Source organism: Panthera leo, chromosome B3 (assembly GCF_018350215.1).
Source record: "Panthera leo isolate Ple1 chromosome B3, P.leo_Ple1_pat1.1, whole genome shotgun sequence".
Classification (NCBI taxonomy): domain Eukaryota; kingdom Metazoa; phylum Chordata; class Mammalia; order Carnivora; family Felidae; genus Panthera; species Panthera leo.
Genome location: NC_056684.1, coordinates 105,808,010 through 105,833,773, shown reverse-complemented (window position 1 = coordinate 105,833,773; position 25,764 = coordinate 105,808,010). Strand labels below are relative to the sequence as shown.

General features: G+C 41.2%; 1 protein-coding gene across 2 annotated transcripts in view; it reads right to left on the bottom strand.

Annotated features, from left to right (window-relative positions):
- Window positions 1-3,448: 3,448 nt before the first annotated feature.
- The window catches only part of DAAM1 (dishevelled associated activator of morphogenesis 1), a 174,284-nt gene continuing 151,968 nt past the window's right edge, over window positions 3,449-25,764 (bottom strand). For both annotated transcript variants that reach the window (XM_042943383.1, XM_042943384.1), the window contains 8 exons: window positions 21,984-22,090; window positions 20,110-20,198; window positions 19,079-19,247; window positions 15,104-15,211; window positions 13,153-13,213; window positions 9,263-9,394; window positions 5,378-5,548; window positions 3,449-4,080 (listed from right to left, as the gene is read on the bottom strand). In XM_042943383.1, the coding sequence (XP_042799317.1) occupies window positions 3,871-4,080; window positions 5,378-5,548; window positions 9,263-9,394; window positions 13,153-13,213; window positions 15,104-15,211; window positions 19,079-19,247; window positions 20,110-20,198; window positions 21,984-22,090 (1,047 nt within the window). In that variant the 3' untranslated portion in view covers window positions 3,449-3,870. The remainder of the gene's footprint in view (window positions 4,081-5,377; window positions 5,549-9,262; window positions 9,395-13,152; window positions 13,214-15,103; window positions 15,212-19,078; window positions 19,248-20,109; window positions 20,199-21,983; window positions 22,091-25,764) is intronic.

The following is a 25,764-nucleotide window of genomic DNA, read 5'->3' as shown; positions in this document are numbered from 1 at the left end:
GAAGATAGCTAGTGTTTTTGGAACTGAATGTTATCAAGTAGCTGTTAAGCCTTAGTAGTTCTTATTTTAGGTTTCCTACTTGGTAAGCAACAGTTGATGTTATTAAAAAAAAAAAAATCATAGAAAATTCTTTCAGAACTCTGAATAATTGTCTAAACTGGTTTAATAAAGATTATCATTTTGCCTCACATAAACCTATGGTAGGTTACAGAAAATGGGCAAAATCTTGGAGGAGTCAGATAACTTCATCCTTTTAATAGAAACATATTATACCCCAGAAGTTATTTTTTTAGGGTAAATTGAAGACATAAAAGGAAACACAATGATCTAAAAGTTTCCTATTTTTTTCCATATGCAATACTCCATAAGCAACTGAGGTTTAGATGGTTTTGTATGTAACTCCACCCTCAAATGTATAAATTGGTAATTGTACATTAGTTTGTAGTTTGCAATAAAATATCTAACATGCAGAAGGCTCTCTCCCACCTGAAGACCAGCATAAGAGAAAAGTAGTAGTCTTTGGATACCATGCAGTATCCATTGACTAGAAGAAATGCAAGGTGGATGGCAATGTTTAGACCATCATGAGTCCATTCCAAAGATCAGAAGGGCTTAGGTCCTCTATCAACCACCAGGCCAATTTGTTTTCAGCTTGACTTCAAATTGGGCTGAGGATGGCCAGGCAGCCCAAGTGATGTGGCCAAGAAAAAGCCCAATTTTCAGAAGATACGATGCACATCCCTTGTTCTATACAGGTGACACTTCTGATACTGACGTGTATCCTATATATATTTTAATGTTTTATTTATTTTTTGAGAGAGAGCGTGAGCAGTGGAGGGGCAGAGAGAGAGGGGGACGGGATGTGAAGCAGGCTCTGTGCTGACAGCAGCACGCCCCACACGGGGCTTGAACTCAAGAACTGTGAGATCATGACGGGAGCCACCCAGGTGCCCCTAATAGATTAATTTTAAAAAAGGAAATGCTTCAAAATAAAAAAGCCTTTGATTCTAGAGACTAGACATTCTTTTTTATACCCCAAGTTGAATTATTCACTAGTAGCCCTATTGGGCAACCGTATAACTCTATGGAGTCATACAGAGAGGTTATAGAAAAGTGACAGAAAGAGGTAGCATATGTCTGTGGACATATCAGATGCTACCATAGCAGAAAACTATACCCTTCTAGGTCCAGCCCGGATGTACAAATTTAAAAATATGTATTTTTTACTTACTAAACAATTTGCAATATTTAATAGTGCAAAGTAAAAAGACGTTTGGCAATGTTCTAATGACTCATCGAAAGCATATACATACACCCAATGAATTCATCTCTTTATTGCATATTGCTTTTTTAAAAAAAATGTACAATCTCATGACACAACATTTTTTTTCTTGGTACTGTAACAACAGTCTTGCACCTAAAGACTAAGTGGTTCCAACTACTAAGCTAATAAGATACAAGACATATAATTAAGTTTACAAATTATAATGCTTTCTTTTTGGCATTAATTTAAAAAAACAAACAAAAACCTTTAAAATACACACCCAAGAGAGAAAAGTGGCTACTTACACCAGCACCAATCTAAAAAGTAGATTTTTTTTTTTTTTCCAACAATGGCACATGGAATTACCTGCACAAAGCTTTTGGGAAAAGAAACCAAGAATGGAAATGGCAAAGGAGGCCTACCAGGATGGCCGTATCAAAATGAGGATGATTACCAAGGGCAAGAGGGACAGGCTACGCGAACTTGCTCCTTTAGGTGACACTTCATCCACTTGTCCATTCCTTAAACTGTAAAACAAAGCCATTTTCAAAATACAGTTCCAAAATTGAGCCAGACCAAATTTCTCCTGCTATGAATAGAAAAGAAGATAGAGGCACTTTAGTTAAGGAAGAGACACATCCCTCATCATAACCCACTCCTCATCTCCAAGCCTTTTGGAGCACAGTCTCTGTCTGCACCTCTAACTGGGTGTATCTGCAGACCTTGGTAACTAGGGGCTGGGGAACACAACCTCTGCTGTGTCTTTATGACTGTTTCATGTGCTAGAGTCATTTACTTGCCTAAAACGTGTAGAAAGTCTCTAAGTTCGCAATGAAGGGGGACAAAACGTAAAACCACTGCTCTTGACAACTCGTTGAGCACTACTTCACAGCTTTCACACAGTGCAGGGCCTCGCCGTCTGCACTAAGCATTAAAGTTCATACAAAGTATTTTTAAATAGCATGATTCCTGTACAGCGCCTATTGGTATTCTATTCACCCCTTTATCCCCATTAGAACATGAGCTCCTTGGGGGCAGGGACTTTGTCTTGCTTATCACTGTAGCCCTACTAAGCCTGGCACATAGTAGGTGTTTAATAAATATTTAACTGACTGAAAAACTCAATTTCATGAGTCAATAATGTTCTAGTGCAACAGGACAGACTACTCTCTCCACAGGAAACCCAACCACAACAGGATTGATAGAAAGAAAAGAGAGAATCTTAGCCCCTCCCTCCCCCACTACAAATAAATAAAGCAAAGCCAAAAAAAAAAAAAAAAAAAAAAAACCCAAAAAACCAAAAAAAAGTAACAGTCCTCTTTATATATAATTTAAGGATATTAAGAGTTGGTAGGTTAATGGTAAGCATCTATATTTTATTTTCTAATGTTCATTGTTTTTATTCATTTCTCCCTGAGAGCTTTATCTTTTGGACTGAAATTTTACAGGTAGCTTTACTGACACACAATTTAAAATGACAACATATAAACAACAAACCATTTCAAACATACTTAGAGATAAATAGATCTTGGCATCTCTGTTGGTGTTGTTGGCATTTTGTGCATTCGTTAAGTGTCCTTTAGTCCAGACTCATATTGACAGAAGATGCACCCTTGTCCTACAAAATAGAAGATACAAAAAAAAAAAAAAAAAAAAAAAAAAAGGCACCCCATAAAAAAATTTAAATACTTTTTTATCCCTTCAGAGAATTCCTCCTTTTAGGTCTTGGGTGGGAAATTTTATTTTTAAAGTTTATATATCTACATTGTTAGAACAACAAGCACATTCTGGCGATCTTGTTTTTTAACAAGAGTGTGAATTGCATGTAGATAAATAGTGTTCTTTTCAAAAGCCATGTAAAGAAATCTTCAAGAGCGCTTGGCAGAGAACGCGATGAAATTAGGAAACAAAATTGATGCCCGAGTTGTAAATTCCTAAAAAAGAGTCTGATTGATATTCTACATAATTCAGATTGTGTGCGAGATATTCTCAATAAACATTTACAGCCTGCACCCCCACACCAATGTCAGAAATTCTAAGCTGGTTCCTCTTAATTACTGATGCTTTACACCAGCATCACATCGTCAACTATCAAAAACCATTTTAAATCTATATTTTTCCAACACCAGTTTCCCCAGTGAAAATAATTTCTAAGTATACCAAGCTTGGAAACCATAAAATATTTCTCAAGCCTTTTTTTTACTTTTTTTCTTTTTTTTTCGCTTTTGTTTTTCTTTTTTACTCTAGGGAATGTCTCTGTCATCTCTTTCAGGAGACAGCATTGTGCTTCTGAACAGCCATGGTGTTCAGGGGAAGAAAATGAGCCATACTCAATATGAATGCATACACAAAGGGTTTCTGAGCACATACATTAACACAGAGTTTTGTTTTTAACCATACATATAGGTCTCCAGACAACACTCAGACTTCTATATACATTTTTTAATATATATGTACACATACATTTACATACACACACATTCACGCATTCACTCACAGATGAAGGAAGAAATTGCCACTGTTTGGATTGCAAGGCAGTGTAATGAAAAGTTCTAGTCACTTCAAAGGGCTGCTAATGGGCTTCCTAAAAAAGTATCCAAGGAAAATTAGAAATTAAGTTTTGTGACGGGTCTCTCTCGGCTGCTGTCCGTCATCTGGTTGGTAATACGCTTGCGGTTCCGTTTCAGTTTAGAAAGGTCTTTGTCAAACACTTCTCCTGAGCGTAAAGCTGAAACCAGGTCATCGAACTCTCCACCTTCTTCACTATTCTCTTTTGCTTTCCTCATTTTACGTTCCCTTTCACGCTGTTCTTTGAGCTGCAAATAGAAAGCAACCTCTTAGAGAAGCGTCAAAATGTTGTGCTTTGTTTTCGGTGGAGAGGAAGTCTGAAATATAGCGTTGCTTCAGCCACATCAACCCATGTGCATCTATGGCTGCTAAGCCCCCTGGACGTCACAAGACAGGGGTAATTGGGACATGAGGTCTCATTTGAGAAGCAAGGAATAATGATGAAAAATGACCACTACTCTGTGATTAGACACTCATCGTCTAGAATCTAGGTAAACCTCATGATATTCTAGTTAGAACAAGAGCAGTCGAGGCAATTCATATTTCTATAATGGAACCAGAAAGTTATCGCTATTAAACAGACCCCAGATATTGTTTTCTATGACACTAAAGCAAATGCTCATTAGGCCACTCTCCTTACATCAAAGGCTTAGCTTGAATTTCCTGTGGGTGCCTGGAGCCTGCTTCATACAATTTACTACTATTAAAAGCCAAATTATACATGTGCATTTTAGAAAACTTAGATAATTCATATAAACAAATGAGGGAAAATCATTCTTAATCCTACTGTTAAGAGATGAAGCATTGTGAACCTTTTGGGGGTATAGCCCACCACTATCATTTATCCTTATTAAAACTTACCTTATTAAAAAAGAAAAAGATTTCATATAGAAATACATTTATAAGCTTTTTTGTATCATTAAATATTCTTTTTTTTTTTTTAAGTTTATTTATTTATTTTGAGAAAGACAGAGACAGCATGAGCCAGGTAAGGACAGAGAGACAGGGAGGCAGAGAATCCCAAGCAGGCTCTGCACTGGCAGCACAGAGCCCGATGCAGGACTCGAATGCACGAACTGTGAGTTCATGACCTGAGCAGAAACCAAGAGTTGGCCGCTTAATCAACTGAGCCACCCAGGCGCCCCTATTAAATATTTTTTTAAAAATATGATTTTTAAGGACTGCATAAATATTCCACTATGTAGCTATTATTGCATTTAAAACTACTGCCTGGTTGGTAAACATTTAGGTTGTTTCCAGGTCGAACTACTGTAAAGACTACTATTCTCTTTGTGCAAATTTATGATTATTTCTTTAGAATAATTTGTAAGAAATGGAACTCCAGATCAGAGGATGTGGATATATTTTTTCAGGCTTCAGATATACACTGCCAGGTTGCCCAAGAGAAACTTACACTGATTTAAGCTCCCAGAAGCATAAAATGCCCTCCGTCCTGCTGGCACATCGCAGCACGGTCTACAAACCAAGGAGCCACAGCATTGAACTTCCAGGAGTTGGAAACGGCCAGTTTCAACATTTTCTTACCTGAGCCTCCATGCGAGCACGGCGTTCCTCTTCCTCCTTCTTCTTTCTCATGTTTTCATTCTCTTGTTTGGCTTCCGACACAGCTTGGAGAAACTGATCAAAAATGCCAAAGAACTCATCCGGCTGGATTTTGCCAGCCTCTTCTCCGAAGTGTTTCACTGCTTTAGTAAACTGGAAGAAAGGAGGTTTTAAGAAGTTCACTGTTGTGAGAGAATTCTGTGATCAAATAGAAATCTATCTCTCTAGAAGGAGTGAAGTGCAGGAAGAGTCAAATATAACTTGCTGGATTTTAGTGAGCCTGTATTTATCTTTGGCTGCTGAACAAGCCTATCACTCATGTCTAAAGTAAAAAAAATTGAATACTCCTCAACTTTTGAAACCATTTATTCGTTTCCACCTCATTTCAGCCTAACGCCAATGATTACCTACTACGACTTTTTATTAACTAAACAGTAGTAAAAACAAGAAAGCAAAATATCGTAGGGCAGAGCACTCAAGACATAAAACTAATAGCAAACTCAGCAGGGGTAGGGAAACTTGTACTTTTAACTTTTCTTTGAAGTAGTTTAATATCATTTATTGGTGCCATATGGTTAATATCAAAAACAAATGGGATCCAGTCCTTCTTAGCTGCTTTCCCTGATCATGTTGTGTAGCTGCTCGTGTTGTGATATTTCCTGGGTCTCAATTAGAAAACAACTGACCATGGGATCATTAATCAAACCCCTACTTTAGGACCGAGAATACAATTTTATTCCAAATCCTTTGTTTTGCAACCCCTTTCAATACAAATCCTCTTAAAACACCGTAAGAGCAAAATATTAAGGGAGAATTTTAAAAAGTTAATACAAACATATGGATATAGTAACAAAATAGTATCACCAGTCTCTTCAGTTCTTTCTTTTATTTTTATTTTTTTGCATGTTTATTTATTGATTTTGAGAGAGAGTGAATACCAACTGGGCTCTGCACTGATAGTTGGTCTCGAACTCAAACCGTGAGATCATGGCCTGAGCTGAAACCAAGAGTTGGATGCCTAACCGACTGAGCCATCCAAGCACCTCAACACCTCAAGTTTTCTTTTCTTTGATTTTCTTTCTTTCTTTTTTTTTGGACTGGTGAATGTGTCAGTTTATTTCATATTTTATTTTAGTTCTTTAAAGTGAAGTACACTTAACATACAGTGTTATATTAGTTTCAGGTATACAATGTAACGATTCAACAATTGCATATGGTAGTCAGTGCTCATGAGGAAAAGTGCAGTCCCCATCTGTCACCAAATGTTATTGTTCCCTGTGCTGTACTCTCCTGGTTTTACTTCTTCTGGCAGTTATCTTCGGAACTCAAGATCGATGCTTTCAGGAGTCTTAGCGGTATCATGACTATCTAAATAATGTTCAATGCCAGTCATACTGTTTGCTGGAATTTCTCTTCCCCCTGTAAGGATCCGATGCTGTTACTCCTGAGCTACTAAGGGTGGTGTTTACAGCTTCAGAGTCAAATGAATTCCTAATCCCTATGCCTCATCAACTACTTAACATTTTCCAGATCTTTAATTTTCTTCATTTAGCATATGAAGTGTTTATGCACTGCCTCCAACCCATGAATTTCTAATTGCTTTTATTTTTCTTGCATTACTTGCCTTTATTATTTTTTTTTTCTGATATTTTGGTAGTACTATCTCCCTAAAGGAAACCTTTTCAGTATTTTCTTTTCCCCTAGTTTTTATGAAATATAATTGACATGCAGCACTGTATAAAATTAAGGTGTATGGCATGACGACATGACTTACATATATCGTGAAATGATTACCACAATAAGTTAACATCCATCACCTCATACACACACACGGAAGTGTCTACTCTCTTAACAACTTTCACGAAGAGCATGCAGCACTGTTCCCTAGAGTCATCACCTTGTACATTACAACCCCTATATTCATCGATCTTATCACTGGAAGCTTGTACTTTTTGATCACCTTCCTCCAATTTGTACTTTTTTTTTTTATTTATTTTTTTTTTAATTTTTTTTTTTTCAACGTTTTTTATTTATTTTTGGGACAGAGAGAGACAGAGCATGAACGGGGGAGGGGCAGAGAGAGAGGGAGACACAGAATCGGAAACAGGCTCCAGGCTCCGAGCCATCGGCCCAGAGCCTGACGCGGGGCTCGAACTCACGGACCGCGAGATTGTGACCTGGCTGAAGTCGGAGGCTTAACCGACTGCGCCACCCAGGCGCCCCCCAATTTGTACTTTTTGATCACCTTCCTCCAATTCCCCCTCAACATTTATTCTGAGATAAAACATGAAGTAATATATGTGTGTGCACATGACATTTTATAATTGTTATTTCACATCTTTAAATGTATAATAAAAATGTGCTTTTACCATTTTTCTCTTCACTGAGTTGTTCTCAATGCTTTACTTATTTGGAAATAATCTACTAGACATCAGAGTTCTTTAGGGAAAAATACACTGTTCACATGACACGCACAGAGCTCTAGCCTGCCTTCATGGCTTTATAAGCGAATTTCTAAAAGTTCTGGTATGAGCAAAATGGCATTAGACAGCCTACAACTGAGTTTCTAAAACACTCAAGTTCATGCACTTCAAGCCATCCTGAATGATCTTTTTATCTAGGAATTCTAGTGATGATGAAGTCATGTGTATTTTAGTCTTAAAAATCTGAAGAAAACTAGTCCCAGACTAATGTTCCCAGACTAAAGTTCCCACACTAAAATTTTTTTAAAAGTAGGTTGTGCACAAGCATGTGTTTTTACCTCAAAAATTAACTGTAGAGTTGATTCTTATAAAAATTCTTGAGTCCTTAATGAAGTAGATTCTGTACTGCCTGGTTTGGAGTGGGGGACGGGGAAGGGTCCCTTCCCTCCTGTACAGGAGGCACACATAAGACATGGGTGGGGACTATCACAGTGGAGGTTGCTGGCATCAGTCATGGGACTTTTAACAGCAGTCATCTGAACATATATTCTCTTTCCATTTATCTAATAACGTTGGAGGTCAGGTTTACTGTTGAGACTAGCTAACGTATCCTAATATGATCTTCTTCCGAACTTTAAGCAGTTGTGTGTGCACTTTACATAAACAATCGTCTATATCTATTACTAAACAGGTGGCTACAGGGAATGACATCCATTACTCAAGTTTCAAAGGTAAGATCAAGTTAAAGCAAAAGAGTATTATGGCAACTGAGAGATGAGCAGTAAGGAAGAACTCAACAGGGTGGCATAGGGGCCTGATATGATTTATTTAACTATGAGAAGGGGGGGGTGAGAGAAAAATGAGACAATGTGTACATGTATATAAATGGGTATGTATTTTGGAAGAGGAAATAACGAGGAGTTAAGGTCTTGGTTATTAGCCAACGAAAACTTTTCTTTTAGAGGCAAACAGCATTTTAAATAGCAAAACTCATAAAAAGCACCGTATTATTAAAACATATGCCTCTTGTAATGAGGCTGTGAATTAAAGTGTATCTCCTTTAATAAGGTCTGCCGGAGAGTTCAAGAGGGAATATCCTGCCTGAAGTCTCTATCTCAGGAGAGCATATAACTTACAGCTACTAAGACACTTGGCCTAGGTCACACCTGATCTCACACTTTATCTGGCCTCTGGTTTTCATAATCGACTCTTTTCTGGTTTCCAGAGACAAGTACTTCAACCGAATATCAACCAAGAGAAAACTGCAGAATATTTTGTGGTTTTATACCATCCAGATACTTTGAGGTCTTGCTAACCTAAGGGCAACATAGGTTAGACAAAAAGGGGTGTTTTCCAATTGATCACAGTCCTAGATATGAAAATACAGAATACCTGGAAGTGTCGGCCCTGTCAAACAACACTCGGTATGCAACGGGAAACTTACCAGGTCTTTAGCTTCTGCTAGAAGGTCTTCGACATCAGAGAAGCTGAAGCTGGCTACTGTGATGAACTGGCTGACAACAGACACAAACTTATCTCCGGGTTGTGGGGGCTGAGACTTTTGATATTCCAGCTCCTTCAACACAGGAAATGGATAATGTCAAGGTGGGCTTCAAACGCAGATGCACACACACCTTGTCTAATTTTCCATATGCCTCAAATGTAGTAAGTCTGAATGGTGAACACATCGGAACCTACTCCAAACCATTTTGTGATGCCCTAGCTCCCTCTGCCCCTCTGCCCACAATGCCTGAGCCATGCCCAAGCCGTGCCCCTGTGCGCGCATATATTTGCAAACTGCAATGTACCAATCGTTGGAGCCCTTTATTGGTGTGATTTTTTTTTTTTTAATTTTAGAGAGAGAGCACAAGCAGAGGGGGTGCGGGGGGGGGGGGGGAGGGAGGGAGAATCTTAAGCAGGCTCCACACTTAGTGTGAAGCCCGATGCAACACTCAATCCCATGACCCTGGGATCATGACCTGAGCTGAGATACCAAGAGTTAGATGCTCAATTGACTGAGCCACCCAGGTGCCCCTGAGATTTCTTACCCCAGCTTTAGGATATAAGCAGATTAGCACTGGGATACAATTAACAGAAATTAAATAAACAGCAAATTAGATTCAAAGGGTGTGTGACTGAAAGCAAGAGAATTTAATCTGTTGATACTCTGTGCTCAGAATTCTGGCTGCTTGGTTTTTCCTTCTTTCCCTCTGGCTATATTGAGGCTACGTGATGATATCTGGGTCAGTGGGATTTCAACTGTCATGTTTGGCACCATAATTGTCTCCCATTTTTATTCTTGTCTACACCATTTCGTTTTTGTGAACGGGCAGGCAGGAGTATTAGTGCCTTGTTAGTTATCCATATTCTCCATTACCAGGGTGATGAACATACAGATTATTCAAATCTAATTTTCGTAATTAATTTCAACCATTGCCAGATGCACTTTCTTTATCTCACCCTCTATGAGTGAGGGATTATTATTCTAATTGTACAGACACATAAATTCAGGTGTAGAGGGATTAAATTCTTGGCTCAGAGTCTAGTAACTGAAACACGACAGAGCCAGAATTTGAGGTCAGATCTGTCTGACTCTGCACAGTCTCAGTAACAACCATCTTGCCTACCAATGACTTAATCTGGTTCTATTTCTATACGTGCTTTGGTGGAGGAACTACCAAGCAGGAGTGGAGAAGTCACAGGCTATGGTTCTGATTCAGCTCCACCACGGATTTGGTTCTTGTCCATGACAAGTGGCCTCGGCCTCAGTTCCTTCTTTGACAAAAGGCAAGCAAGATCCATATCACCATGAGAATCAAGGAAATAACAAGTAGAAATTTAGAAAGTATGGAACTTGCTTTGATTGGAATAAACTGCCACGATTCTAGGACTTTGGCCTTGCAAATGAACATGTATGTATGTGAGGTACAGAGATAGGAGAGTAATTTGAAAGTATTTCATAAACGTATTATTCTCTTTCATTCAAAGGCAGATGATGAATTCCAACTTTGCTATCTTCAAGCAGTATAACTGAATTGTGTAAATCACAACTGGGATACATGAATATTTAGATAGGCCAAGGTCTGCCTCCCAGTATTTCCTTCCAGGGCTACATCTTGACATGCATGCTGCCAGGGGGAGGGGAAGGCTCCTGTAGCCCCTTTCCTACGAGAAGTGTGTTAGTGTACATGACCCAGGTGCTGGACAGATTCAAGCAAAACCACCTTTAATAAACCCCAAACACAAAACCTCCTTGGGCCCCCCTCCCCCCTCCATGTCTTGTTCTGAACTAGTTTAGATGCAAAGGTCAGAGGATGCATTATCAGGCTTTAGGGCTGTGTCATCACTGCCACACTAGTCTCAAGAAAGACTTCCACCGGGAGGAAATGGGAACGAAGAGAAGGCTGTAAAAAAAAAAAAAAAAAAAAAAAAAAAAAAAGCCTCATCCCAAACTGCCCTGAGCCTGTTGGGCCTCTGAAATCTGAGGAGGACCATCCTACTCGCTCACTCAGTGTCTTGACCCATTGGGGTTGGCAGAAATATTTCATTCAGTTCATCTCCCTTTCCTTTTGAAAGAGCATCCTCCCCATGCCCCGCCACAAAGGGGGCGGGGGGAGCCTTACAAGCTTCTGATTTATAAAAAACAGGAAAAGATTAGATATTGTGACTTTAACTTTTATTAGAGCTATGTCTTCCATGAAGTCAACTGCTTTCTATGGCAGGAGAAAGGAAGGAGGTTCTTCATGGCATTACTGATACACTACTTGAAAGATACTTAAGAGAGGGGCCACCTTGCTAAGCTGCCTGAAGAACAGTCTCCTTTGTCAAGTACCAGACCGGAGTGAGGATCACTCTCCTAAGCAGGTTTCTTGTCCTGACCGGCCCCTCCTCACTGGTGGCAGTGCTGTGTGGTATCCATGTGGCACTCTGCCCACACAGTCATGTTTAAGTGCACCCACTCCTCTGCCTCCAGCAGGGTGGCCTGCTTTCCTTCCACGGAGGCCCGGCCCAGGTAGTTTTGCACACCAGGGACAACCTCACTCCTATGTAACTAAGTTTACCCCACCCTCCTTCTTTTTTTAGAATTAAAAAAATTTTTTTAAATTTATTTTGAGGGAGAAACAGAGAAAGAGAGAGAGAGAGAGAGAGAGAGAGAGAGAGAGAGAGAGAGACAGAATCCCAAGCAGTCTCTGTGCCGTCAGCACAAAGCCCAGTGCGGGGCTTGAACTCATGAGCTGTGATATCATGACCTGAGCAGAAATCAAGAGCTGGCAGCATAACCGAATGAACCACTCAGGCGCTCCTACGCCACCCTCCTTCTAAGCCACAGCTCGAAGTTCATCTCTTCCAGAAGAGAACCTTCCTCTAATCAATGCCAGTCATTCCACAAGTTTTGGACTAGCCAAGTCCACCCTTCTTCCTCAAGGCATTTTTGTAACCACTGTGCTTATCTGGACGTGGCCAGGCTGAGTAACTGTGAACGTTAGCTGGACTCACTGCTCTTGGCCATTTCAACACCCGGAGGGAAGGAGTCGGAATCATCGTGACCCCTTGCCTAGAAAACGGACCGTACGCCCAAGTGTCTACTCAATAAATACTCCCCAAAAGACCAACTTCAACACAAGAGAGGTGTTCCACTGCTCTACTGAGAGTGAACATCACTCACTTGTTTTTGTTTTGTTTTCCTTTGGCATGTCTTTAATCACATGCTCAGAACAATCCTTACAAATACGATCACTGGTTTTATAGTGACACACATTTTCAAGGCTTTTGTTATAGTGTGGTAGTCTGCAAAAATGACCATTAACTTCTTCCCTCCCTTTGATGCCTCCTTTCCTTATTCTTTTTTTTTCTTTTCTTTTTTTTTTTTAATACAATTTATTGTCAAGTTGGCTAACATATAGTGTATACAGTGTGCTCTTGGTTTTGGGGGTAGATTCCCATGATTCATTGCTTACATACAAACACCCAGTGCTCATCCCAACAAGAGCCCTCCTCAATGCCCATCACCCATTTTCTGAACATCACTTGTTAACAGAACATGGACACTGAGGGTATCCTTATCTGGCCAAACCCACTTTAATGAGTCCTGCCTTACAGGTGGGAAATCAGTGTGACCCTAGCTTCCCAGTTCCTGCTCCGGTGACACCCCAGGACATCCTGCAGCTGAGTTGCCAGGGTAACACAGCCAGCCTTTGCTTCCTCGTTGCTGCTGTTTTCCTTTTTCTTTTTTTAATCAGTAAATGTTTATCCTGGGCAGACCACCATGCTGGATATCATCAGCACTCGCAGCAGCGGCGAGACTGGGAATCAGAAGAAGAAACACGTACTTACCATCTCTACGGCTTTCAAGCCACTTCTCAAGGTACTTATTTCTTTGTCCAGCTCAGTCATGCTGTTGTAAATAGCAACATTTTAGTAACCAACATGCGACTTGTATGTATTAAATAAATAATGGGTTCACATATCTCACGCTTGGAAGTCCACCCTAGTGTATTTTCAATGTTCAAAATTCCCTCCCATGCTCAGATCTCACAGAAAGATAAAATTTTAAACTTAAGCCATTTAAACGTGGACCTATGGTTTTTGTTTTCCACAGCCAGTAGGTACATTTTATAGATTAAAAAGAGCAGAAATGTCTGTCATCTCTACAAAAATAATTCATGTTTCAATTTCACAAAAATCTCACTTAAGCCAATTATCACATGTAGAAATAAATATTTTGCCATACGTAGCTCCTTTCGAACAAGTAAAAGAAACCGCCTTATCCACAATCATGCTCACATTGTATTCTTCATAATTAGGGCACTGCTTTTCACTGAAGCTCTGGTGATGTGAGTATTACAAGGTGATGGCTTAAATTTCAATCAACAATGGTATTTCTTCAAGTTGTACTAACTAGATCTCATTGTCTCTTTTTATAGAGAAAGTTTCCTGGATTTCTCCCATATAACTTTCTATCTGAAGGCTTTTAGATCTCAGAGATTATAACATAAATCTTGTGGATAATTCAGATGTTAGCAAATTCACCAAAATGTCATTTACTTTAACATTTTAATTTCATGTCTCACATTTCTACCAAAGTCTACAAAAAGAGGGAAAAAAATTAACCTACTCTTCATCATACTTTTCAAATTCACTGCAAAAGATAGTTTTAAATACACACACACACATTTATTTTTAAATTCTTTTTATTAAAATTTTTTATGTTTATTTTTGAGAGAGAGAGAGAGAGAGAGAGAGCGAGCATAAGCATGAAGGGACAGAGAGAGGGAGGCACAAAATCCAAAGCAGCTCCAGGCTCTGAGTTGTCAGCACAGAGCACCATGCAGGGATCAAACCCATAAACCGCGAGATCATGACCTGAGCTGAAGTCGCACACTTAACCGACTGAGCCACCAGGCACGCCTATTTTTTTTAATTCTTTTAAGTACATTTATTTTGAGAGAGAGAGAGAGAGAGACAGAGAGAGAGAGCACAAGCAGGGGAGGGGCAGAGAGAGAGAGGGAGAGAAAGAATCCGAAGCAGGCTCTGTGCTCTCAGCATAGAGCCTGACGTGGGGCTCAAACCCATGAACTGCGAGATCATGACCTGAGCCGGAGTCAAGAGTTGGAGGCTTAACCGCCTGAGCCACCCAGGCGCCCCTATGCATTTATTTTTTTTTAAAGGGCCAAAAGCAGGAGGGAAGAACAACAAGGAAAACTGCCTGCTCTTCAGTCTCTGAAAAGTGGTGTGAAGTCTGAGGTGAAAGTTTGGCAACTTTCCATTTTATTTTTAGTTTCTTCATTTGCATAAAGACTGCTTTCCATTAAAAGGCTGCCTTGGTTTCTGAGAGTGTGTGCACATGTGAAAATTACTAGCAACGCCCTGACATTTACGTTCTATTTGCTTAGCCATGTTTCCTCATTAACTAAGAGTGCTCCTACCTGTATGTAACAGAACTACCTTTTAAAAGTACTAGTGAAACTGTATTCCTTTCTTATACTCTTAATAACCCAGAAAATTGGGTTTCCTGGCGGTTAAAAATTGCATGCAGGAATAATCCAAAGGAAATACAAAACATGTATGCGTGTGTGTGTGTGTGTATTCATATATATACATATATATTCAAAAGTATGTAACATATTTCAGTGACTTGGGTAGGATTCAAACTTTACTTCATATGCTACTCAGGGGAAAGCAAACAGAAGGACCCTCTTCACGCGATGCCAGCTGACCACCTCAATGGCTAAAGCACAGTCCAAGTGACTTAAAAGACTAAAACAATTCACAGGTAGGTACTTACTTTACTTTTGCTGCTTGAGGAATGTCCCGCAGTTCTTCATTTAGATTGAGGACCTTGGGGTATTTATTTTCCACAATGGTTATGAGATAGTGCAGAAGTGTAATATTCCTACAATAGAGGAAGAAAAAGTATTAAACATGGTTAATATCTGCATATGATTTGCATATCCAAGTGGCTGAACCTGCAAGAATGCTATACTCCTGCATTCATTTTAAAATTTGGAGATTCCTTTAAGGCAGGGATTCTCAAGAGAAGGGGATAAGGGGAGGGCCTACACGGGATTTACATAACTTACAATGAAAGGAAGCATATCTCTTCTAAAAGGGAAGGGGATAAGAATTACCACTTTGGCTCATAACAAACATCCTTCAAAATCTGGATGACAGAAATGAATTGGAACCACTGCCAGTGGGGACATAGCTTCACAGCGCATCCTCCCAAAGACAAGGTGTGCCTGAGGTTCATGACAACGGGATGGGGCCAGCCGGGGTGGGGACGGAGGGATGTTTAATTCACTGAAAAGGATAGCTATTTTTCAAATCTCAAAGTACAGAGCAGCAACTCACTGATAAGAATTTATTGATAATTCTCATTTAAGCTTTTTCAACTCTTCAATAACTCCCTCCCTCTGCCCCCCCACCCCCCAATCCTCTGACTCACTTTGTTAGCTTTTTTCCCTTCTGACTCGATTGTTTTGCTGTTGCAGCAAAGGACATTCAGGAAGTTAGAAGGCCTCCTGCTTTAGGGCTGGTCCTGGAAGTGGACCAGGACTGTGCCATCATGGCTATGACATCTTTGCAGCCAAAAATCCATTTCCTAATTTTAGCAACACTTGAGCTCCTAACTGTACAACCCAGCTCCCTCTTTGGTGGTGACAGCACTGAACCCTGACTGACCTGGGTTGAAAAAGTGGATGTCTGATAACACTGTCTGTTAGGCAAAGCTGTAGCAGTCTGTTCCCGTTGTCCCTGACTCTAATGCACATTACAGTCACCTGGGCCCTGGATGCCTGGGCCAACCTGAGATTCATTTCACTGGAATGAGGTGGGGCCAGGCATGGGTATTTTTAAAAACTCCCTGGTAATTCTAAGAGCCAGGATCAAGAACCACTAGTCTACTGAAGGTTACCATAATCAGGACGACACAAATGTAATTCTTTAAAAACATGTCCGTAATTTGTAGGCAATTTGTTAACTCACGATGCTACATCCCAACAGTCCCATCCACCCCCAACTACCATGAAGCAGAGTTGTCAAACCATTTCCTTTCCAACAACAACGAAATGTTTTCCACTTCTGGTTACCCTTGCATCTTCATAGACGCCAAGGCAATCCCATTCCTCGGAGTCAACTGACCCACACGTGAAAAAAACTTTTTTTCTATTTTTCTTGCTCTCAAGAAATAATTAGAAAACAATAGCTCAGCAAAGTAAATCGGTGGCTAATATTCCGGCCATTTCCTTTGCAGACACTGAGCTGTTATCCTTCCACTTCAATTCTGCTGCTCCCAGAAGCTGAGCATCAGCCCATGTGCCTGCTGCGTGAGGAAGTAAAATCCCAGCGACTGTCACGAGACAGAGCGGAGCCATTTCTCTTCACTGTTTCACAGAGATGCTTTGTGATTCGGAGGGAACTTAATTAACCATATACACTTTTCTTCATGTAGAAAGACTTCAACCTAGATCAGAGCACTCACATTTGTGTGCTATCCAAGTAACACCTAATTCGACTGAATGTAAGTTCTTAAAGAATGAAAACAACAGCCACACATTTGATTTTTCGCTGGTATAACTGGAAACAAGCCTTTAATGCAGAGTAAATGTGTCCCTCATGCGCACTGTCCCACCCTTGTGCAGTTTGATAAGATTCAACTGACATTTAATGAGTGACTGCTTATAAACAAGGCACTGTGCTTAGGCACTATGGGTTTAGAAGACACTGGTACTATTTCCAGGGACCAAATATTCACAGGAAGAAGAGGGAAAAAAAGAACAGAAATATTTTTAATTTATTGTTTTGAAAAGGCTTGTGTATTAGATAAATTTTGTAGTAACTTCGATAAGCAGATAATCACATAGTAAGTGCCAGGTTATCAGTAATGGCAGAAGGTATTAGGGGAGGGTGCGGGGGGGAGAGAGAGAGAAGACCTAAATGGTAGTAAAGGTCTCTTTCCTCTCCAACTTACAAGCCCAGTTGAAGAGAACACCCTTCCTCAAAAAAGGTGACTGCTCTTGGGTGCCTGGGTGGCTCAGTCAGTGAAGCATTCGATTCTACAGTTTGGTTCAGGTCATGATCCCAAGGGTTGTGGGATCGAACCCCATGTTGGGCTTTGCACTGAGCCTGCTTACGATTTGCTCCCTCCCTTCCTCCCTCTCCCTCTCTTCCCCTCACCACCCCACTGCTTGCATGGACTCTCTAAAATAAAAAAAAAAAAAAAAAAAAAAGAAAAGAAAAAAGGAAAAAGGTGACTGCTGCTTATGTGCAGGTGAGATGTTGCAGTTACCTACTACAACCTACAAATAAGATCCATCTGTTGTTAGAGTAGAGGTGGGGACAATAGGACAGGTGTCAAATACCTGTGAGACCAAATACCTTGCTTGTGATCTTAGGCAGACTAAATGAGCCACTTGACATTGCCTCAGTTTCTTTATCTGACAGTAGGCAATGTAGCACTTGGCCCGTGCACTTCACACAATCAAATATGAAAGTGCTCTGGAAGGATCAAGTGCTCACATTAAAAATAAGGTGGTGATAGAACAGCTGCCCTTTGTTAATCTATCTCTACATGATGCAAAAAATAAGGTTTAGCCCTACAACTTAACACACTCACTGCTTATTTCTTTTTTTAAAGTTTATTTATTTGAAAGAGAGCAAGTGTGAGTGGAGGGGGTGGGGGGGGGGGCGCGCAGAGAGAGGAAGAAAAAGAATCCCCAAAGCAGGCTTCATGCTGCCATCACAGAGCCTGAAGTGGGGCCAAACTCAAGAACCATGAGATCATGACCTGAGCCAAAACCCAGAGACAGATGTTTAACCGACTGAGCCACCCAGGCTCCCCCACCCTGCTTATTTCTTTATAGGATGGATTCAGGGTTGCCATAATGCTATGCATCACTAACCTTATAGAAAATATAGAGTAAAAAGCCCTTGCTAGTTAGGAATAATTAGGATGAACAGCCTATTTTTAAAAAGAATTTGGATGCAGAGAAGTTTGCCTTAGAGACAATTGGGCAAGTTGCTTTGAAGTCAGTAAGAACCTTAGAGAAACAGGGCTCTCAGGGAAACTGGTGTTACTATGCCTAACGATTCTGTTAATGACACCAGAGCATTTCCACCTCTCAGTGTTTCTAACAAGAATCTGTTCACTTTTACACTTTCTAGGAAGCATTCTGAGGAGTCTTGGGAGCAGCGGCTTAATACCAACAGCCAAAATGCACTTAGACCCCATCAGTTTTTATAGCCGCTAGCGTCAATGTATAAAGGAAGACATACCCTAAAAGCCCAACAAGCTTCCCATCATCGGCTGTCAGTTTTCTCTTTTCCCCTAGAACACAGTTCTCTGTGGAGGGGTTGTGACTGGGAGAGGTCATGAGGAGACCAGCAGCATGTGGGTCACATTCTGTTTCTTGTTCTGGGGACTAGTTATACAGAGGTGTCCAATTTGTGAAATTTAAGACCGGTGGACTTGTTCTTAGTGTATTATACTATAACAAAAAGTTTACCCAAGAAAACCCTAAAACTTAGACTAGCTGATATCCCTGGGGACTGAAAATGGATGAAGGATAATTGGCCCAATGGGAATTTAGGGATATTTATAACTGTGAGAGAAGAGAGGTCACTTCTCTCTTGGAGAGAAGGAAAGAGCATGAGCAGGAGACCAGCAAACCAGAGGCTGCAGGATCAGGGAGGCCCAGGAGGCCCAGAGGGGTCCTGACCTAAGCTCCTGGATCCTCCTAGTGTTGGAAGATACCATACTTACTTGTCAATACTAGATTTTGTGTCAGCAATCTTGTTTAGGCTGGATATCTTGAATCCATATGCATTGCCTCTTTGGCCTTTGTTCATGTAATTTCCAAATGCCAAAACCACTTCTAGCAACTGCTTCAGGGCGTTGCTCCTAAACACCTCTTCTGAGCCAGAACGAATTGCTTCAAAACAAAGCACACATGAACACAACTACTACCACCAGGACTTTCCAGGGACACCCAGCCTAAATCCACACACCTGGGAGCAGACACGGACGATGTAAGCCTGGGTCACTAGACTACCAGGGAGCACTTACAAAACACCTAACCTAGAAGCAAAGAGCAAGGGGACAGGGAGAGCCAGCTCACGTTGCTCAAGAGACCCACAGCCGCACCAGCCTATCCTTTCTTAGTCCTTTTCTTGACTGGCTCATCAACTGTAAGCAGGGATATATGAAACAGTGATTGCATTTCCCACATTCCTCTGCAAACACTTTCTTGCCTGGTATGAGTAAGACTGAGAGGATAACTGATCAAGTCTATTGACAGAAAAACTGGCCAAATGTGTTTCATGTTATAGCTTGCAGGTGTCCTCAGGGACTGGGGCTTGAGCAGGGTCCTGAGTCCAGCCTGCATTCTGTGGCTGTGTTCTTCAGATGCCCATTTTTTCAAACACTTAAAAATTTAATAGCCTCAAATCTTCCCTTAGAAATACCTAGTAAGGCACCATTGCAATAAAGCTGGCTACAGGTTTAATGCTAGTAGTGGTCAGATACGTTCTGACCAACATCCAGGATGTTAAAAGCCTGATTCTACAGAGGAGCTCGGGAGATGTGCTGTGGGCTCCAGAACCCAGGCTGGGCCACAGGGCCAAGTGCAGACATTAAGTAATTACTCATCACAATTTCAAAAGATTTTAAGCAAAAAAAAAAAAAAAAAAAAAAAAAATCACCCAAGGGATCCTGTTTACTACCTGCACTTGGGTTGCAGTTGCAAATGGGCACTTAAGATGAACATCACTTTCAATCTGGAGGCCTGACTTTACCTTCTACTTTAGGTTTCACTTCTGCCACACGCTCTGCAAACTTCTTTTTGAAGTACAGCGATTGCAGTCTTTGCTGGTAATGATTGATGCTGTAAGAGCAAGAATGGACTAATGAACATCTACTTAATATATTATCTATGTTCACTTAATGGATATGGAAGTGGAGGTGCCTTAGAGCACCACCCCCCCAACACTCACACACACACACACACACACACACACACACACACACACACAAGCCTGCACAATTCCCCTGCTGGACAGGAAATGAGGTCACTTCGCCTGGAGAGCCCATTTCCCTCTGACCAACAGGAGGTATTTGGGCAATGGCAGCAGGGTCCTTAGCTCTAACCAGGTCAGGCAACTGCTAAAAGAAAAGGAGAGTTGCCACCTCCCTTTCCTCAGAGTCCCAGCAGCTCTTGTGAAGACAGAAGAGATAAAAAGGAATGAGAATGCAAAACCTCCCCATTCTGCTGCACGTAAGGGGCTGTTTCCTATGTCTCTCCTATACTTAACTTTCCACAAAATTTGCCTTTGGCAAAGCTGTGGAGTAAAACTTGTCTCCGGCATTCTCTCCTCGTCTTCTCCCCACTCATGTTCCCAAACCTTCCTCTTTCTTTACAGTTAGCTCCCTATCTGCTCCCCTCAGGGCTGGCAGGCTGTGCCTTCAAGATGGCAACTGGTGACCAAAGATAAGAGGGTACAAAGCAGCCTGGTCATCAGTAAGATAGGTTGCTACTGCTGAGGGGCGAGGGCAGAGCATTCTTGCCAAGGTCTTCTGAAACCAAACCACTGCCTTACCTGCTCTCTAGTGGAAACTTCAGTGCAGTAGCCCCTCCTCCAAAATGATACCATATAATCAGGCAGACCTGGGTTTGCAGTCCAGGTTCTCCTCTTATTAGGTGACCTCTGGCAGGTAACTTAACTCCTCCATTAGATGGAAGAGAATACCTCCCTACTTACCAGCCCTCTTGGCAGGGCAGATGAGAGGATCAAGTGGGACGATGCATGCACAGAGCTAGACAATGACAAAATGGCAGCTACGCAAGTGACCATCTACCTATTGATACACAGGGTTGCTGGGCCCACTTGTCAAAAATCCAAAACCATCCTTTGTCCTACAGTAGTATATATACAAAATGACAAGTTGGGATGGACAAACAACAAAATAATTCTGGATATGGTAGAAACGTACAGCGAGAGATATGTTCACCTGAGCTACACTCGTAGGCCTTTGATATTCAGGGGAAGAGTGCTGCCCTGGGGGTGACTGAGAGTCTCAGGACCACTGGTCCTTGTCTAATGCAGAATCAAATTTCCAGGCCGAGGATGGCAAAGAGACTCAGCTCACATGCCAAACAAAATTATGAAGCAGTGGCTGCCTCTGGGCTTTCTGGAGAGGGGTTGAAAATGCTTGCCAAGGCTTCACGGGAAGTATGCCATGATTGATTAGAGATGTCTGCATGGGTCAGGATTTGACATGCAGACCCTAGCAGTTCAGTAATGTGGGCTCTAGGTCGACATTGCTGAGTCTATTTTTTGAGATGCTGAGGTACAGAGAGGAGTGAGATACGATTCCAAGAAGTCAAAGTGGTAAGGAGAATGACCCCGACTGGAACCAGGAAAAGTTATGACCTGTTTAGGTCCAGAAATAGAGGTAATTGTGAAGAAGCCCTCACCCTGGTTCACCCATGGGCAAGAACTCACATGAACAAAACAAATTCCACACAACTCAGGCTTCAGAAGATTTTGCAATTTAAAAAGGCTTCAAGTTAAGCCAGGTTATTGGCCCAAATAATTCAACCAGGATTGAAAGTTTAACTTCCTTAGAAAGGTAGAGGGCATGTTCACATTTTATGCATTTCCAAACTCACCGGCTCATCTCAAAAAGGAACCTGTCAGCCTTGGCCATGCGATCCAGTTCATGTTTATGTTCCTCCAACAGGTCAATGTCACTTTTTTCGGGAACAAATTTCAAGAGCTAAAAAGTACACACAAGTATTAGAACTGAAGTTTATAACGGAATTATTGCAGTAATTTTTCACTCTTTCCGTTAATTGGCCCTAGGACAAGACTGTAACTTTGGTTTCATTTAGAAGTGCTACTTCCGGGTCATTAAGATATGCTACGTGATTAAATCTTTCCAGGTAGGTGGTCCAAAGGTACCAACTTTCAGTTACCAGATACATTAAGTTCTAGGGATAGAATGTACAGCATGATGATAGCTAACGCTGCTGTATAACATATAGGGAAGTTGTTAGGAAGGTCAATTCTAAGCATTCTCATTACAAGGAAGAAATGTTTTTCTTTTTTTCCTTTTTTATTGTATCTATAGGACATGACAGATGCTAAACGTATTATGATAATCATTTCACATTTGTAAGTGTCAAACTATTATGCTATACACTTTAAATTTATACAGTGATGTATGTCAATAATATTTCGATGAAATATTATTCAAATATTCAAAAAACTTTCCTTTTTTTACTTATTGGTATAAGATTCGTTTATGGCACCTTTCTGTTCTATACGGTCTCTCAAATCAGATCGTGTAAGCCCTGTAGCAGTATCTGCTTCGCATAGACCATTAGAGGGACTTCGGAGATGCAATGCTCTCATCAAGTAGGTGATAAAACTGAGGTCCAGAGAGATTAAACCACTTACCCAGGATTATAAAGAAAATTCATGTATTCGTCAGAAATAGAACTTAGGTCTCTTGACTGCCAGCTCAATGCTTTTTTCTATTACATCATGCTAGAATGAGTAATTCTATGTGTATTTTCCATTCAATTTTGTTTATTTCTCTGGCTTATCTAATTCCATCTCATTTTTTGTTCCATGTAAAAAAGATGGATGAGAAAAACAACAGGATTTGAAGTTGTTGATTCCATTATTTTATTTTGGAGGAATAAATGAGCATGGAATGTGGAAGAAATAACAATAATATTTAAAGTTGAAAAAGTACTCTGTGTCTGATTTCCTTTAAAGTTACAAATAGATGTATATACACCCACAGCCCTGACCATGTGTGCTATTTTCTGGATCAAATACCCTTGGATATATACATTTTTTTAATGACATTGACCCTCTGAACCCCAAGATCCTCCCCATAACTTGAAGCTGGCATTTGGATGGTTCATTTAGTAGGTTTCCAAAGTTTGTTGGATTTAAATAAGGGACCTCAGAAAAGGCAGTCAGTCTGGATGCCACCAGCAGAGAAAGAACTAGAACTCCAGGTGAATGGTATGCGGTTGTAAATATATTCCAGGCAGAGTGCATATCAAGTGGCAGGGTCTGGAATGGGTGGCACAGCATTTATGCAAGTAGAAGGACAGCTGCAATGGCATCAGAGGTCAAGGCCAGGTAGCAGCAAGGACCTTGTAAGAAGTTCAGTCTTTATGTGGGCACTGGGGTGTAGCTTAAAATCTTAGGTAGGAGAGTGAATTTGCATTGTAAAAAGACCACCATGCTCACAGAATGGAGAAAGAACTAGAAAGGATCAAAAGTATTAGGGGGTTGGCATTAGACTGTTGCTGTAGTAGTCCAGGTGAGAGAGGGCAGAGGCCTGGATTGGATAGTGAGTAGATTCTAGAGCTATTTAGGTGGGGGTTGAATACAACTGGCCTGACTTGCTGATGGATGGTTTATGGTAGAGGGTCAAAAGGATGAGGTCCAGACTTTTGGCTTAGGCAACAAAGTACACAGAGTGTAACAGGAAACCGAGGAAGAGATGGCTGGAGGAGAGCGGGTGGGTTTTGAGAAAGTGAGTTTAGTGTTTGAAATACTAGCAAGAGAACCAAGAGTGATTCCTAGGCAGGTGGACAAATGGGTGTGACATCCTAAAGAGATCTATTTGAAAGACAAAGCATTGATATTGGTTGTAACATGCATGGATGGGAGTGAGGTAACCAGGGGAACCACCAAGAGAAACAAAGCAGGGCTGGAGAGAAGCCAGCTTTTGAGGAATGAGGACAAGAGGAGGAACCTTCAGAGGAGACAATGAAATGCCAAAGAAAAGCATCTCATCATGGAGCAAGTGGCCATTGGTGTTGCATACCACCAACAAGTCAAGGAAGATAAGGACTGCAAAGTGCCTCCTGGCTTTGGCAATAAGGAGGTGGTGAGTCCTTAGTGAAAACAGCTTTAGGGAGGTGAGGAAGAGTGAACAGGAGGCGAGTGTGGACAAGCTTTCAAGAACTTTGCTTATATTGAGAAAGAGAGAGGATGGTGGCTACGTGGAATGTGGTATTAAAAGCTGTTTTGTGGAAGGCTGAGACACGAACAAGTTAAGAGTCAAGAGGGAAAGGCGTATGATCTAGGAGAAGGGCAGTCCTCTGATCTGGCTGGGTCCCTGAGCAGAAGAAAGGGCTGGGCCGGAGCAGAGCCCAGGGACACCCCCTCTTTCCTAGGAGGATGTAGTGGATGCAGATGCCAGTGCGTTCATGGGTCTAGTGGCCTGATAGCTTCTAGGCATTTGTGTTCCTGTGTTCAAATGGTGCCAGTGGACAAGTATCTTCTAGCTTTTCCTCAGTGTAGAAGGAAGGTAGTAAGACAAGGAGAAGGGAGAAGGGAGAAGGGAGAAGGGAGAAGGGAGAAGGGAGAAGGGAGAAAGAGACAAAAACTTGTTTTTTCCCTTCAGTTTGGATTTTTATCTACTGGGCAAAGAAACTCAGGTCTAGTGTCAGGGATTCCCCCTCCTCCCGTGACACATGCATTGATTGTGCAAAGTCCACAGCCCTGTTCACGATACCACAACCACTAGCTCTCTTTTGTACAGAACACTGTTAAGAGGCACCTGCTAAAGGTTCAGTCCTTCCCAAAGAAGAGTCGAGTGACAGACTGTGTGTGGATAGTTTTAAGAGAGGATGAAGAGTTAGACGAACACCTGGGAATAAGGAGAAAGGTACATATTCCAAGAAAGACTGTATTAATCTCGTCTGAGTTCTGAGCTCAGCAGTTAAAAAAGGAAAGGAAGGAATGAATGTGGTTCTCATAATTAAGAGTAAAGCGATGTTAGCTTCAGAACTTGTCTGGGAGAAGTGCTGTGTGAAGGATGAGGGAGCAGAGGAAGAACAGTAGAATGAGAAGGAGAAGAAAGAGTGTGGTAGAAGACCAGAGAGTAAGACACACACAGAATTATCGGGGGAGACCAGGTCAAAAGTATCCCACTTGGCCAGATTCTGCATCAGTCCATTGATTTTCTTACTTGTATTTATTTGAAGTACATTCTATTTGCACTGCAAGCCCTTTTGGCAAGATTTTGAAATCCCTTCCCTCAAGGAGGAATTTCGCTGGATGCAATTTCACAGTAAACAGATCTTGTGGAATTTTAAACATACGACCTTGTCAATAGGGGCTAAAGGCCTAAGGACCAAAGCAGTTTTCTGCACAGTTCTTCCCTCTGTGTGAGCAGCTTCTGATGCAGGCAACTAGCATGCAGGGTCACCTGGGGGCCAGAGAGGGGCAGAGGGGAGCTGGGCTGCACCTCTGGGTGGAGACTCTTGCTAGGTGGAGAAAGAGAAGAAGAGAAAGTATGTGCAGAGAAGCTGTTAAATGCTCTAAAAATTAATTTTTGGTTTAGGAATCACCTTTAAACTATTTGTACACAAAGTATCCCAATAGGCTTGGTATATAGTTATTAAGTATTGATAACTA